The following is a 16,482-nucleotide window of genomic DNA, read 5'->3' on the forward strand; positions in this document are numbered from 1 at the left end:
CCCAGACGCCTTAACGCCCACTCACATCCTGGGCCATCTGACCTCAGGAAATCACATGATAGGATAGCCGCTTACCCTAATCATCAAAAATAAACGCCTAATCATAACCCTTAGTCTAAACCTAACCATAACCTAATTGTAACCCTGACACTAATTGTACCCCCCCCCCACAAACAGATTTTTGTTTAATAATTTAATAATTAATTTTGGCGCCCCAGGGTGTGTTAACAAATTGTGCCAATCCTTACATGTTGCACCAGGCTGATTTATCATCAAAAGTGGAGAAGTCTGTGACAGAGGAGACAGAAGAGCAGCAGAGAGAGATGGAGCAAGAGAGAGAAATAAAAGAGCAGGAGAGAGAGATGGAGAGATGACTTTATGTCATCCATGAGGGATGCATTTGACATATGTTTCACATATTATAGCCCAACAAGTTACTTATAGCAATTTAAATACGAGCAATCAGTTTTTGGCAAATACCGGAAATCAGTTTTTGGCAGACAATCACTTTTTGGCACAACACCGGCTATTGCAGTTAATAATACAACAGCTTCTTGCCATTTTTTGTGTTTCTTTTTATCGCTGTGTAACTGAGTTCAATTGAAAGCCTGCATGCGCTAGTACCTCTTGCCACAAGTTCCCAGAATCCTTTGCGGTTTTACCCCTGAATGACGTCACATTTTTGGTGGGCCGGTCTCTAGTCAAAATGCCCGGGCCGATTTTTTGTCCCAGTCCAGCCCTGGTTGTGTGTGCTCTGGTTTTTCACTGGGCAACTTTCCAGCTGCCCAGTGAAAAACCAGAGCCAATAAAAACTGTGTGCAACTGCAAACGCTGTTGTCGGGTCCGTCTTTTACACATTATCTTAATTTAATTTTTTGCTGCTCTTGTACTCTAACCAAAATTATCCCTCTTGTGGGACTAATAAAGGTTTATCTTATCTTATCTTATCTTATCTTATTGTAGTGAAGTAGATTTTAGGGAAGGATTTTACGTGATGTCCACGAATGCCCATTTGGCAGTCTTTTCCCATCCAAGGTGGCTGAGAGCGTTAGGCAGCTAAGCACTGCAGATCTCCTCAGGAAAGCTGCTCATTTTAGTGTTGCCCTTCACAGAGTGGTAAGTGGGACTCTTGCGTTTGTCATAATGTGGCATATATTAGGGTGGACCTTGACGACTATTTCCTTCTTTTGTTACAGGATTGTGCCATACTGCTGCTGTCTTGTTTTGTCTCGTTCTGTCTTGTTCGGTTTTATTCTTTCTGTCACTGTCCGCAGCTCGGTGTCTGAGGAGCGATTGGGATGCCCACGCCTACGGGTGTGGCTGTCGTCTTCACACCTGCATCCCATTCCAGGCGATCATCAGGAGGACTATTTAACCCCGCACGGCCGGCTGCTCCACGCAAGTCCGTCAGTCACCTTTCAGTGGTTATTATCCGGCGTGTTCGAGCTTTCACCTGCCTGTCCTCCTACCCGCCTGGAGTTCAGATAAACCACCTGTCATCATCCTCTCTGTCTCCCTGGAATCCTCTCCCGCGGACACTCACCCCTCCCTCCGGTTCCCACGGTCCGGCCCCGATCGTAAGATAAATAGCTCTACCCCTATCTCCATGCTCCCCAGTAACTCTCTCCCAACGTGATCACGGCATTCCCGAATCGTTTATCTCCTGGACTCTTCTGTTCTAACATTAAAACAGCGTGTTCCCTTTGGTTATTCCGGATCACCTTTAGTTGAGAAATAAAGTTTATTCTCCGTGCATTTCCTGCGTATTGTGTTTGCTTCTGGGTCCAGCTTGCGTGTTAGAACTACGGTTCTTGACACGGTCTTGCTGTGGCCTGTTGTCATCTTAAAAACGTTTATGGACTGGCCTCGACTGACTCCTCGCTTTTACTCGGAATTGTTTTATACATTTTAATCATGCTTTTTATAAAGAACTGTAACTTAGTGTGTATTTGTTTTTATCTCTTTTATTAATTTGTTTAACGTTTTATGCTTTGTTGTTTTGTTGTTTTAGTGGTGGTGCGGTCGCTTGTTGAAGGGCTAGGCACATGAAGAGGAATCCCCTCCCCGATGCATGAGTGTATACAAACTAGGCATAGGTAGATTGCACCATTTAGATTTCAGAGTGTGTGACAGTGAGGTTTGCAGTGGAACTATACGGGTGAGTAATTGGTGGCACCCTTGGGCACTCCTCTCTGCAGGTTGCCTCCTCAACTGGCTGGTCTCCACCATTTTGTTTAGTTATTTTATCGAGCTGTTGTTGTTCTAGGGAAGCATCGTGGCAGCGAGCCTCGTCATGTTAATCATTGTTTGCTTATAAAGTGATCTTAATTAACTATCTTGCAGTCTCAGCCCTGCTACCTTAAGAACTTTTCTGATTTTACAGTTTTATGCTTTTAGTAGTTTTTCTTAATAAAGTGTGATTTGTAAAATTGATCGGCCTCACCTCTGCTGTTAATGTCGAGCCTGTGGGCTTTGGTAGCTAGTGTAACATTTACATTGGCTATAGAAATCTTTCCTGGGGTGTAACTCTCTCCCCAGGTGGCGTTGTCAACATCCCTCACCTTTCCTGGTTATCCCTCATTCGCGCCACCACATTATCTTATCTATTGGCAATTCTTGTGGGTGAGCTTATAACACATACATTTTCTATGACTTTATAAATAATCAGAGGTGGTCAGGTGGGAATTTTAAATGACTGACTTTACCTGTATGTATGAGCTGGGATATGTTTAGTGAAAATGTTTTTCTTAGCTAACTCAACCTACGTTGTAGTTAATGTCTTAAAACTGTGTATGAGCAGTGTAAAGGACAATCACTATTGTCCTTTCCAATAAGTATGTCTTTAGTTTCTATCTACAATTTAGAAAGTAGTAAAAATAAAGAAAAACCATTCAATGAGAAGCTGTGTCCAAAATTTTTCAGTGTAATTTAAACAGTTAGCAACTAACAAGCATACTGCTTCCAAAGCCACTCACCAGTGTGAAAGGACCCTGTACCGTAACTATTTCTAGTTGTATTTGTTTCCTTTATGACAGCTGAAAGTTAATAGCCGATCAAGGTTTTTGTTTTTAAAATGGGGAAGCTATGATAACACTAATTGTTCAATATTATGTTTAACACTGTTTAATAAACAGTGATCTGGTTATTGTCTCTGGATGCAGACGGCAAAATATAAACCGGTAAAATGAAAGCTCAACTTCTGCTTAAATTAAATTCATTCACATCTGACAGCAATGGTTATTGAATACTCACTAAATTATACGATTGCTGCTTTTGATTAGCCTCGTTTGCCACCTGGGCCCAGTCAGCAATCACCTCTGAGGCTATATAAGCTGGGGATGAACTGTGAGTGAGGTGGTTTTTGCCCTGTGGCGCTACACGGTTTTTCCCTAGGTTTTGGACAGGCTCCTTCGAGTAGTGAGCAGACGGGCTTGTGGGCCCCGGAAGTGTATCCCCGTGGTGAGAAGTTAAGTGGGAAGTGCCTCCCTTATTTGTTTGGTAGTTTTTTTCTTTTGTGGCTGCAACTGCTTCTTTTGTTTCTTTGGCATTATAGGTAAAAGCAGCGTTGCCGGCTCTTTAAGTTAAGGTTATTTGTAATAAAACTATATTATTTGTAATAAAACTATTATTATAGAGCAACTCTGCCTTTTCATTCTATTTCCGGACCCATTTGTTACTGGTCCCCAACCTCACACCCCTAGGCCTCTTTGTGGGGACATAACAATGATTTCCAACAAAACCAGTTGTACCATAAATAAAAAAACTGCATCATTAAAAAACATGGCCACTGATATATTCTTTTAAAATTTATTCATTGGATAAAATATGAATACATTTATGAATATGGTGGTTTCAGATTTTTGTATAAATGTGAATATATATAGTAACACAGAACAGTTCAAAGACTTCAGGGAAAAATTAGCTATTGAGTAAAATTTGAGAAATAAATAATATAAACACAGTTAAGAATTAAATATATGCAGACATCACAGGGCACCTGCAAATTTAGCGTTTATTGCTGATAGTAGAGCAAATTAGCGGAAAATCGCATCCGCCCAAACAACTGCAGTTTTTATGTTTTTTGTTACATAATACAAATTTGAAAAGAAAAAAAAACCCTGGAGAACAAAACTATAAAGAGCTTTTATAAGAACGCAGAGAACACACCATTTAGTGCACCAGCTCATTGCATGACTTTGACTGCACAAAGTACATATTTTACTACTGAAGCTTTTGTCACTCTCTGAGAACTAATTTCATATTGCACAGGGACATTTGGGAAAATGTGTAGTACACTGGAGCAGATTAACCAGGACAGGACTAACATTTGGAAATAATGAAACGGACTGACTGAAGAAGAGAATCATGATTGAAATCAGGGGCGATTTTAGCCCATTTTTGGGGGTGCTTCAGCATGAATCAAAGTACCCCCAAAGATGTCTTACTTTTCTGACAATATTTGCTGTTGGTGTGACACACTACTAAAAATATAAAAAGCACACAGTACTTGGTTGAGACGTAACATTTTAACAACAAAAGTATAGATACCCCCCCCCCCCCCCCCCCCCCTCCCAAAATGGTTTGTTCCAGCTCGGCCCTCCCCTACTCTGGCTCTAGCACCCTTTCTGCCAGAGCGATGTTGGCTGTAGTGATGGGATTTCCACCTCTTTTTAGAGAACCGGCTCTTTCGTTTTGGCTCGCTAAAAAGAGACGGCTCTTTTGTCTCCGAACCGGCTCTTCAGGTTGTTTTGTTGCTTTAATTAATTTATTATTAACAATAATATAAAATTATGCACAAAAGGAATTACTAATGTTAAACAAAGTGGTTTTATTTATATATGTTTCTATATAAATATATGTGGTGGCCCCTAGAGACAAAGCACGTACAAACTCCAAAAAGCACGTACAAACTCCAAAAAGCACGTACAAACTCCAAAGCACATTCCTAGAGTTAACTGAACTTCCAAAACAGAGCTATCTAGATCACTTAAATTACACAATTGAAAGCATATGTGTATGGTTTGTGTATTTATACACAAGCACTCGTATATATTCAAATGATTTAAAAAAAAGTTCATTTACCTTTTACTACCAAATCAGGTCGTTGGTACTTGCTGGCTTGTGTAGCCACTAGGTAACAAAAGCTCAACACTGCGCCTAGCATCCTGGAGCACTTCTGTTGTGTTTTGTACGTGTTTTGGAGTTTTTACGTGTTTTTGCGTGTTTTGGAGTTTGTATGTGCTTCAGAGTTTTTACGTGCTTCAGAGTTTGTACGTGTTTTGAAGTTTGTACGTGCTTTGTCTCTACGGGCCACCGTAAATATACTTTTATTTATTCACTCCACATAAAATGTAATAAATAAATCATATAATACAAAAACCAGCTATTCACATTTCAACTTTTAACTATTTAAATTTTCAGCTTTTTCCTTTTAAACAAATTTAAAGTGAAACAACACAAAACACTGCAAACCACAACACAATTAAATATAAATTAAAATATGAAAACAAAAAGAAGATGCACATTCTCTGTCATATGGGCATGAATAAACATTCTGAATCCTTTATCATCCACAACTGAAAATAGTTGTGGGTGATCACTATACCTTGTTGTCCCTGGCTCTCTTTCTCTCTCTGTGCTACTGCCAGTGTAACTACCGCCCTCCCCCCTCTGCCCAGCGCAAAGCACAAGGCTCGCATACAGCCTATTTAAAATCTAAAACTTAAAATTGTTTTAGCCTACTGTTGTTGCCAGTGGCGGTCCTAGCCTGTTTAGCGCCCTGGGCGAACACTCCCTCTTGCGCCCCCCCCCCACAAAACATATTAAGGACTGTACATTAACATAAAACTGTTGTACACACACACACACACATGCATAGTACGCAAACGGCTACCAAACAGCCATCATAATTTGTCATACAATGAGAACAGGACAAATCAACAATTGACAATGACTAATTAATATTAAAATCTGTAACATAATGTATTGTTTGGAGTTTAGTCTGTTACTCTTACTATTTTTACCATTTCTTCTTGGAGCAACTGTAACTCACATAATTTCCTTAGGGATTAATAAAGTATTCTGATTCTGATTGTTTCAGGATGAGCTGCCATAATCCAATCACACATCTGCTTACCTGCATCTTTTGCTCGTTTCTCTTCTTTTCTCTTTTTTCTAAACTGAAGACCTGATGGCTTTGAACTTTTCTTGTCCATCTTCCATTGGTTTTAATTTTGCACTCCAGTATGAACACAAATCCCCCAACTCGAGGATCGCCACCAGGGGCGGAGCGTGGGGGTGGCTTACTGGGCTTAAGCCCAGGTTGTTTTGTCAGAAGCCCGGGGTCTTTTGGAGTGTAACTTTTTCATAGTTAGATGTCTGGCTGACAACTGTATAAAACAAAAAGTACACACAATATTCGAAGCACATAGTGCACACTGTGGGAATTTACGACTGTGCGTGAATCCCCCCTGATATTGGTATGATCCGAGCTCAGGCACTAAGCGACTGAGCGAGAGGGCGGGGCAGCTGCTGCCTGTGAGTGCGCTGTTGGAGAAACGGAGCCAGCCATACTAAGGAGAGCTTAAGTTTGACCAGGTACCAAAGCAAATCATTCGTACCGTACAAATAATGTAATTATGACGGTGTATCACGAAAGATTGATATCAAACTGATCACTTGACCAATATTACATTACTTGCTCTTCAAGTGAATCAACAAATGGCGAAATGAAAAGCCAAACAACAACAATGCTGTTTCTTTAGAGAGTCTTAGCTTACATGTGTGTTTATTTCATATTTTCAGTTGTTACTCTCCACAGCTAAATAAATCGGTTTCAGTAATGCACTGATATACAAGAATGGACATAAGGGGCTTCTTTCAAAAAAAAAACTCTGGTAGTATTTTATATATTATGCTTTGTATGTTGTTCAGTATATTTCTATGCAAAACAAGAGGAACTTCAATACACAGCAGTATATTCACAGTTGAAACCAGATATTTACATACACTTTATGGAAAACACAAGAACATTTTTTTACTGTACAACATCAATTTAGAGTAAACTTGTTTTGTTTTGGATAAATAAATATTGAAATATCTTTTGAATTAGTTAAATGTCAGAATAAAGAGAGACAGAGCTGTCTATTTTTTATCACTTTCATCAAATTTAGGAGTACATATACACTAAGTTTATTGTTAATTAATAAGAAACTCCAGACGATTCCATTCTGAGCTGAAGAAGCTTCTGATAGGTTAGTAGAGTCCATGTGAGTAAATTGGTGGCACAGCTGTGGATGCATATAAGGCAAAACACAGAGCCTGTTTCTTTGAAATGGGAAAATCAAGAGATGTCAACCAAAACACCAGAAAAAGAATCGTGGAGCTCCATAAGTGTGGCTCAATTTTGAATACAATTTGGTGCCATTTACAATTAAGAAATACAGATAGTTTCTCTCTTTACTCTTAAAGTTAACAAATATGTTATTGATAAATAATATATTTATCAATCTAAAAAAATAAAATAAACATGTAGTCTGATTTGATGTTACAATTAAAAAAGTGTTTGTGTTTTGATCTGAAGAGTGTGTATATATCTGGTTTCAACTGTATATTTGATGATTGTCAGCACAAAGAGGGAGAGAGAGGAACAGAGAGGGAGAGAGAGGAACAGAGAGGGAGGTGGAGAATGAGGACAGAACAGAGATGGAACAAGAGCAGGTGAGACACACATGTTAGTCAAATGGTTGTTTACCAAAAGTATCACCGTATCATAGGTACTCATGTATCTCGTACCTAGTGTTTCTTTTTAGGTTTACTATTTTTCAAATTCTACATTTATTAAGTTATGCAGGCTTGTTTGCACAACAAGGCTAAATAATTATATAAACTTTTCTCAATCTAAATAGTGTACTTTGGTAGAATTAAAAAATAAGTGTAGTGCAGGTCTATGATGATTTTTAGTGCTACTATCATCTAGTTCTGATTGTGGTTCTGTCTTGGTTAAGTCCTCAGTAGTCCTGATTTTGAACTGTTGTAGTCCTGTTTTAATTCCGGATCAGTTCTGGGTCTGGTTGAATTGGGGTTTAGTCCTCGTGTCTTGATACAGCCCCGACTTTTGAGCAAGAGATGAATTTCAAACAGCGAGTGAAAGCTGAGAAGACGAGCTTTGCGAGACTTTACGAGACTTCACGGTGCATTATTCAAATGCACATGCAAAAGACTGTCCAATCACAGACAAGTATTGGTGACGCATGGAGCAGAGAGAGACCAGTGATGCGCAGCGGAAGGATCGGAATTTTGAAAAATCTTATAGTGCACAGAGAAAGAAGATAAGAAAGACCGAGAAAAAGCGAAAGACCGAGAAAGCTACCTAGAAGGTTCATAGAGGAGGAAAAGGACCTGGATGAGGAACCAAGCTCGTCTGGAGTAGCACCATCTAAACGAAAGTAAGTGATGCATTTTGCAAACATAAGAAAATTGAGATTTACTTACTTGGATAATTGAGAATGCATCAAGATAAGAAAATAACAATTTTGAAACCAGAGCTGCTTCATACTAATACGACCCTAACTCTGTTGCTACCAAGAAGGCAAACTGTTTCCCTCCTTATGATTAGGAGTTCAGTGACTAAATGTAATGACCAAAGTGAGATAGTTGGTCACATTTTTCAGCCCTGTCACTTCTTCTGTTCTCCACTTATCCAGTTGTCTCAGATTTTCAGGGGCACACTTCACACCATACCAAGATATGCTTTTCGGCTAATAATTCTTTTGGTATCTCCTTACTGATGCAAAAAATAAAAGGTTATGCCTATGAAACTGTTACTATTGGCATTTTGTTTTCTTGGAAGACTGGTAGTAACAAAGTCCCTACATAATACAGGGTTAAGAAAGTAGTATGGCTAAAAAAGTAATTGTAACATTTCTACGGGATGCTGTATTTTCCAGTGTGGCCAAGAATATTGTTGAGTCGTGCATAACAATTTTGCTAAACCCAAGTTTCTACTTTGTGTGATTTTTTTGTTATTATTATCTGTAATTTTATTAGTTTCAATTATCAATTTTTCTACAATTTCAATTATCAATTTTTTTCTACTTAGTATACATACCTCCATTATTATTATGCTATTTTATAATTCTTTTTTTTGCCTCTATGTATGCAAGGTTTTTTATCATCATTCCTATTTTTATCTGACTTACCTTTAGTTACCTTTATTCACAGCTAATGCATGTTTTTAGGCAAGTTTCTGCCTCTATTATGTCCAGGAATCAGTTTTTTACCATATCAGCTAATATTCACATGAGTGATCCAGCTGAAGATGTCAAAAATGACAAGAAAAAAGGCAGTGAGTCTTATGACTGTCTCCATCGGGTCAGGCCTCTTCTTGAAATGATGAGGATCCGAAGCATGTCCCTGTATCATCCGAGGCAGAATATTTCTGTGGAAGAAAAACTCCCTGGCAGTGTGAGCAGTGCAGTGTGGGTCTCTGTCTCCAGGTGGATAGGAACTGCTTCAGAGTCTTTCACACAGGCCCAAAAACGCCTGGACATTTGTAATATAAAAAGGCCAAAAAATGAAAAACTGAAAGAGCAGGGCTAAAAAACTTTTTTGTATATGTTGTATATTCTCGCAGAAATGAAGGAGCAAATTATGGATCTCAAGAATACTCTTCAGGAGGAGCTGAGGGAATTTGTTCGACCAGCACCAATGCCACAGACGTGTTCAGCTCCCAGAGGTGAGAGAGAAAGGCGGAACTTTAGTTCCTCTCAGTATAGGAGATGTGCTGAAGTGTCTGAGCCACCCCCAGCGACAAAGCAAATCTCACGGTTGGTGGAACGACCACGGCATGAGTAGGATGAACAAGGGCAGCCCATCTGTAGTAAGTGTGGAGCCAGTGGACACGTGGCAAGAGAGTGTCGGGGCACTCCATCTCAGATGGCTTTAAACGAGTAAATCCAGTCACTATGGGCCAGGTGACTGGAAAGGATGACAGTGGTCCAGCCCAGTTAAATCACTCTCAATTTCTAGGGACATGCCGTCAAGTAGAGGTATTCGTTGATGGTAAGGAAGTGACATTTTTGCTAGATACTGGGTCTAATGTAACATTAATGCCACAAGCCTGTTTTAGGAGATTGTTTGGTGAGCAGGAGCCAGGAAAAGAAAGCGATCTCAATTGGTTAAAGCTGAAGGCAGCGAATGGATTGGCTATTCCTTATGTGGGCTATGTGCTAGCTGAAGTACAGGTGGGAGGCATTACTTTGAAGGATATGGGAATTGTGATTTCAAAGGATGATCCCAATAATCCTAATGCATTACCTATCTTAGGTATGAATGTCATCGTTCCATGCTGGGATATGCTTTTCTCGAAACCTCAGATACAGACCCAGACCTGGCCTGTTGGCTCAACTGTAGACACTCAACAAGCGTGGGCATCCCAGAAGAGTGGGCAAAACTTCCAAATAAGTCCAGGTGGCCTAAATGATGCTTGGTCAATAAAGGTTAATATAGATATTTCTAATGAAGTGGCCAGTTAGTTTGTGGTTATTTTTGCCCACCTCTCAGTCTCAAGACTGCGGGAGTCTTTACGCAGAGTCGATGCAGAAGGAGTGAACATCAGACGTCTACGGCTGCATGTATTAAGACGACGGCAGTATTCTGTCCCAGGTCCAAACTCCTTATGGCACATTGACGGCAACCATAAGCTAATAAGGTATCAGTGGTGTTGGCATAGGAATACTTAACCATATTATAGATATTTTAAATAATTGTTCTACAAAAAGGTTGATTTTTTTTTTTGTGTTTTACATATTGTCTCACAGATGGAGATTTGTTGTCCATGGTGGCACGGATGGATTCAGTCGACTAATTGTCTACTTGACAGTGGCTGGCAACAACAGAGCTAGAACAGTCTTGGAGAGCTTTATTGCTGCTGTTGAGCAGTACGGACTGCCATCAAGGGTTCGGTCTGATAAAGGTGGGGAGAATGCCGATGTAGCTGAATTCATAATCACGAGCAGAGGCACCAACAGGCACTCTCACATCACAGGCCGAAGTGTCCACAATCAGCGGTAAATAACGTGTTTTGTTGCTGTGTTATAGACTCTACCAGTTTAATGCTTTATGAAAATTACATCACATAAACATTTTCAATTTTATTTTAATCACAGAATAGAGAGGATGTGGAGAGATGTCTACGAGCATGCCCTAGACCTTTTCTATCAGATGTTCACTTCACTGGAACATCAGGGAACACTTAATCCAGACAGTGAAATCCATCTTTACGCCTTGCACCGAGTTTTCCTTCCACACATACAGAGCAACCTCGACTCTTTCAGAGATGCATGGAACAGTCATGGTCTTAGAACTGAACGGAATCAGTCACCACAGCAACTCTGGATAAGATACAGAGACCAAGGCCCCGTGGAGGATCCTTCAGAGGTTAGAGAACAACAGCCTTTTAACAAAGTTATTAAAACTATCTGACCATAAGTAAAAAAAAAAAAAAAAAGCAGCTGCTACATACTGTTCTTAGTTTTTGACTAGGGGAGAAAAACCATGTGCTAAAAGGTGATACTCAGCGATTCAAACCTAAGCTCTCCAACATTTTCTGAGCTAAGATTTCTTTGTCGCATGTACATTTTTCTAGCCTATGCAGAATTGTAATGTTTTATAGTATTTGATTGTTAACATATATTATTTAAATGCGGACCAAAAAAAAAGTCCCAAATAGGTTGTGCAATGACCTAAAGCATTATTAAAGTAGTTGTAACTACAACACTAAAGATTATTCCATGTTCAGGTTTCTGAAGACGACGGGATTGACTGGAACGGGCCTCACACTAACCATGGAGGCGCTACATCAGTACCTGACATTCAGCTGGGCCGTGAGCTATCAGATGAAGAGCTTGCTACTTTGCCAGTTTCAGGAGTTTCATTGACAGATGCAATCGGATCATACTTGGAGACCGTCCGAATTCTGTCAAGAACCATAGGAGACTGATATACAACCCAAGCTTTTTATTTAGCATGCTAAAACAAACAGACATGCAATGTAAAACAATTTGCTTCCCTCACATAATCTTACAAGCTCCTTTCTTTCAAGTTTTTCCCATCATGACATTTGTCACATAACTTTTTGGTTAACAAAATTATAATTTGTTTTATTGTAATTGTGGAAAAAAAAAAAGACATGACAGCTTGGGATGCAGAACTGTCTCTCCCATTTTATATCAAAATGTAAAATTGCTTTTTATAATCATGTGAAACATTAAACATGTGTTTCATTCCCCTTTGGTTGCTTTCTGTTTGAACTATGACGAATTTTCAGCCTGAAAAATCTTAAACCAGTCCAAAACCTGTGTGTGCACTATTTATTGCAGAAATAAGTGCTTCCTCGAAGTCTCGGTATGTCTGGAAACGAGCTGGCAGCTTTAGCGTTTCAAAACAAGTAGACGCTGTCGGAAAGGTGCCACCAGAGATCTCCACATTGAGTTCAGGAGTTGGGCCAGTCTACTTGATGAAGCTAGAAAGTCAGAAATGGAGTTAAGGAAACATTTAGTTAATTGTTCATAATGCTGCAGAGAATATACAGTTAAATTATGAATTTCATACATTATAACTTTCAATGCTTATTATCAAGCATTTGCAATATGAGCAAAAGCTTTATTTAAAAAAACAACAAAAAAAAAACAACACAACAGTGCCTATACCGGTTTCAATGAAGATCCGTAGAAATCCAGTGATGCGGCACATGGACTCAACATCAAATTCCTCATCTTCATCACTATCCTGAGCTGGCCATGTGATTTTGTCTATTATGGAAGAGGACAACTTAGTCTTCAGTACTGGTGAAAAGAATATATATTTTACCATTTTTATTAATAGGAAAACAACAATTTCAGTATATTATATCATGGAAAGTTCTCCAAATACATTTATAAATAAGGTCTCATAAATCAGTGGTCCCCAACCCCTGGGCCACGGAACGGTCGGTGAGTCATTAGGTACAGGGGCTGTGAGAGTTGATGCTCAGGTGTGAAATTTATGGTTTTCAGGGTTTTTATCGTTAACTCTGTTTCCTTGGGTCTTTACCCGTGTGCTATGAATACATCTTTTTTTGTTACCGGTACTGGTTTTATTTTGTTGTATTAATCCACTACAGATTTAAGGCTGGTCTCTAAAAATACTGTCGGACATAAACCATTCCATGGTGCAAAAAAGGTTGGGGACCGCTCTTATCAATGATGAGAAAGAACTGGTTTACCTGTGGTGTGAACTGCATTTCTGCCATTCGTGGGAAAAGAAGCGGGACAACATCTGGCCTACTCGTTAGCAGGGGCCATACCATGACATCCTTGATTCCCTTTCTCAGCTGTTTGAGTTGGCACATGGTTCTCCCAATAACCTTCCAGGCAGACAGACCCAAGCCATAGTATAAGAACAAATATCCTTCTGAATTCTACACAAGTTGGCACGGTAGAGGAAATTTTCATGAAGACACACTGACGTGCTTTGCCATATCTATTTACACTGTAGTAGACTGTATACACCAAAGACAACTATAATAAATTTGCACATTTTACAGTAATATATTCTTCAATTCACACACACATCTTTTATGGGGGCTTTGTTATTTTCCCAACATCAAACCACATTCTGCAGAAAAAAAAATAAATAAAAAAATTGCTAAGGTAACCTTTTTCATTAACTACAATGTGTCTTTAATGCCTATTTAAGTGCAAAACGTGGTAATGCAGACTTGAGATAACTGTTCTGCTGAAGGCATAACTGATGGGTGAGTGGGCAGATTCCCTTTCTAAATTTTTCTAAATCAAGTAGTGATTTGGAATGTGTTTAGTTTAAGAAGGAAATTTTAAAAACACAAACATACAGTAAATTTTTTTAACTGCTGTCAGTATACTATAGCCTGAAGATATTTTGTAAAGGGATTTCTGTGTTTGTGAAGTTTCCTCTTGTGTGCGCATTTGTGGAATTAGGGTGTGAGTGCCAACACTTCCAGGTATGAAGGAAAAGGTCCGATTTTGGTTATGAAAAACTATGTGCATGATTTAAGAAAAAAAAAAAAGAAGAAGAATTTTAACATGACTGGGAGAATGGTAAATGTTAGTGCTTAAAAACCAAATATTTACAAAACTAATTTCAGCACTAATAAAAAGGGGGGGAAAAAGGAAACATGACCATTGCCTGCCAGTGTTGAAGAAAAAGCTACTCTATACAAATCCGTCTGCTTATTAATTTCAACAACTACAACAATGTCTTTGATACTTAACCAGCAAGAACCTACCGCATGCACTAGAAGTTTGTTATGCAGCCATCTCCGATTTGTTTTATTTACTGCTGGGAGATCCCAAGACAGGGAAAGATCAGAGATGGTGTCTTGCTGTTCCTGAGTAAGTTCTTCGAGTTCAAGCTAAAATTAAGATTAAACAAGTTATTATGGTAGTCCACACACTGATTTTAATTCAATTAATTTTTTAATTTTACATACCATTTGTATGATACTCCTGATGTGCAGATCAGGACAGTCTTCTATAACAATTGTTGCCAATTCCGGGTCACCATTGAACAGCATGTGAATTATTGCAGGACTTAATCCTGTGACACGGGGACCATCATGCAAAAAGGTGTGGGCCAACATCCTTCCTGCAACCCGGAAGAGGCTGCTCTCGATAAGTACCTCTGATGTTGCTGGGACCAGATGGTCCGGTTCACCCTCAAATAGCTGTGTTCGACCCATTCCTCCTAGAAGTACCAAGAAAGCAGGGTTTTCTTTATTTTATTTTTTTAAATTTGCCAGTGCTTTATGTAAAACTGTATTTTAAAAATTATCACAAGCTTCAAAGCAAGGAGAGTAAGGTAATTATGATAATATATACCAATATTATCCTTTTGTTAATTTCTAAAAAAAAAAAATCCAGACACAAACACCACATAAGAGTAAAATACATTTAAAAATGGTGAAATACCGTGTATAGGAATCTCTTTTACTTATGTATTAATTACATTATTTTATTGTATAATGCCTTGGTGCCACTGGATTTTAACATGTCTGACACCCATACTGTAAGACAAATGGTGGGGGTGTAGTAAGGAAGTTGGGGGGAGTAGGTCACGCCACAGAAAAGAGTCTTTTGTCTCTTCGAGGACTCTGGGAGGTAGCAAGGGAGTGTGAACCTTAAGGTGTGAAACAGCTGTGTACTGCCTTTTGTTCCTGAAAAAGGTATTTAACTGAGAGCCATGCTAGGCTCAGGGAGAACTCTGCTGACCATCTGTCCCGCGGACATGCAGGCTCCACCAAGCTTGGTTGTCTGTTCTTTGTGTGTTTTGATTAAAGAATGTTAGCTACCGCTCACCGCTCGTCTGCAGGCTTTATTTAATGGAAAACTTCCACAACAAAAGCATATGAAAATAGTGGTACACTTACCAAAATCTACTCTGAATCCAAACTGGAGTTTGGATATTATTGTTGTCACAAAGTACCGCATCACCCCTTGTCCAACAGCAGCATCACCTGAAATAAAATACAGATGATTACACTGTACAAAAAAAAAAAAAAAAAGGCTGAGTATTATTGCCAAACCTATTTAATTAAAAACATTGTTTGTTTTTTTTTAAAAGAGAAAGCAATATTATTTTGGTTGTAATCCTAGAATCCTGACCCTGCCAGAAAACAAAAAAGAGGAGTATTGTACAATACACATTTTTATTACTAGTGGTCAGGTATATTATTTAGGACCACTGGGCCCATTCACAACAAACTTATTAACCTGTAACAAATTAAATTTATTTAAGTTCAATTCAGTTTTTCACTGTAACAGGGCTACTTCTGTGTGATAGAGTAAAAACACTATAACTGTGATTGTAGTTGGCATGATTGGCCAGCGGAGCTCATCGTATGATACATTTCAGCCACATGAAATCAGTAAGCCACTAAGACAACTCCATTAAAAGACATTTAACGAATTACATTTATTTAACACAATAGATTTCTATTACTAACCATCAAGGGTACAATGAAGTGGACATGCCCATTCTTGTTGCTGTTTATAGAATGAGAGAAGTGCCCGTTCTCTGTCCTCCTCAGAGTCCCTCATAGGGCTGAACGATTATGGAAAATAATCTAATTGCGATTTTTTGCTTCAATATTGCGATGCGATTATTTTTTAAGGTCTTTGTCTTCTGTATTATTAAATAAAGACAAGCAATAAATCATATAGTATGGCCAATACTATATTACATTAATTTTAAACTGTTCTTTCCTGGAAGACAGACCTCTGTTATGATGACATGAGGTGATGCATGAATTGATGACTGACATTTTTATTTAACTTCTTCAATCACAACAGTATATTTGAACATACACAATAGTTTATTTTTAGCTTACAAACATCTGAGCATAAAGTGCTGACAAGGAACCCTGGTGTAAACATTAAAATGAAAGTCAGTACAATGTGCAGATTG

General features: G+C 38.8%; 2 protein-coding genes across 2 annotated transcripts; one reads left to right on the forward strand and one right to left on the reverse strand.

Moving 5' to 3' along the window:
• Positions 1-1,298: 1,298 nt before the first annotated feature.
• On the forward strand, positions 1,299-12,001 carry LOC146373725 (uncharacterized). The gene is made up of 6 exons (XM_084950136.1): positions 1,299-1,563; positions 9,635-9,736; positions 10,564-10,711; positions 10,821-11,069; positions 11,169-11,439; positions 11,801-12,001. Exons 1-6 carry the CDS (start codon positions 1,299-1,301, stop codon positions 11,999-12,001), a joined length of 1,236 nt encoding a protein of 411 aa, XP_084806262.1.
• On the reverse strand, positions 11,858-16,407 carry LOC146373726 (uncharacterized). The gene is made up of 7 exons (XM_084950296.1): positions 16,022-16,407; positions 15,446-15,532; positions 14,510-14,763; positions 14,306-14,431; positions 13,265-13,405; positions 12,711-12,812; positions 11,858-12,523 (listed from the first exon to the last, which is right to left on the reverse strand). The coding sequence occupies exons 1-7, from the start codon at positions 16,113-16,115 to the stop codon at positions 12,494-12,496; spliced, it is 834 nt and encodes a 277-aa protein (XP_084806422.1). The 5' UTR covers positions 16,116-16,407; the 3' UTR covers positions 11,858-12,493.
• Positions 16,408-16,482: the final 75 nt, after the last annotated feature.

Source organism: Perissodus microlepis, chromosome 14 (genome assembly GCF_051167445.1).
Source record: "Perissodus microlepis isolate ML-2025 ecotype Zambia chromosome 14, ASM5116744v1, whole genome shotgun sequence".
NCBI classification, from domain to species: Eukaryota; Metazoa; Chordata; class Actinopteri; order Cichliformes; family Cichlidae; genus Perissodus; species Perissodus microlepis.

Excerpts from the sequence above, each read along its gene's own strand:
- LOC146373726 (XM_084950296.1), bottom strand. The coding sequence starts at position 16,115 with ATGAGGGACTCTGAGGAGGACAGAGAACGGGCACTTCTCTCATTCTAT. Across the intron at positions 15,533-16,021 it reads ACTTCATTGTACCCTTGATG|GTGATGCTGCTGTTGGACAA; the intron begins GTTAGTAATAGA and ends ATTTTATTTCAG. Across the intron at positions 12,524-12,710 it reads ACGGATCTTCATTGAAACCG|CTTCATCAAGTAGACTGGCC; the intron begins GTATAGGCACTG and ends CTGACTTTCTAG.
- LOC146373725 (XM_084950136.1), top strand. The coding sequence starts at position 1,299 with ATGCCCACGCCTACGGGTGTGGCTGTCGTCTTCACACCTGCATCCCAT. Across the intron at positions 9,737-10,563 it reads GACGTGTTCAGCTCCCAGAG|TCTCAAGACTGCGGGAGTCT; the intron begins GTGAGAGAGAAA and ends CCCACCTCTCAG. Across the intron at positions 10,712-10,820 it reads GGCAACCATAAGCTAATAAG|ATGGAGATTTGTTGTCCATG; the intron begins GTATCAGTGGTG and ends ATTGTCTCACAG.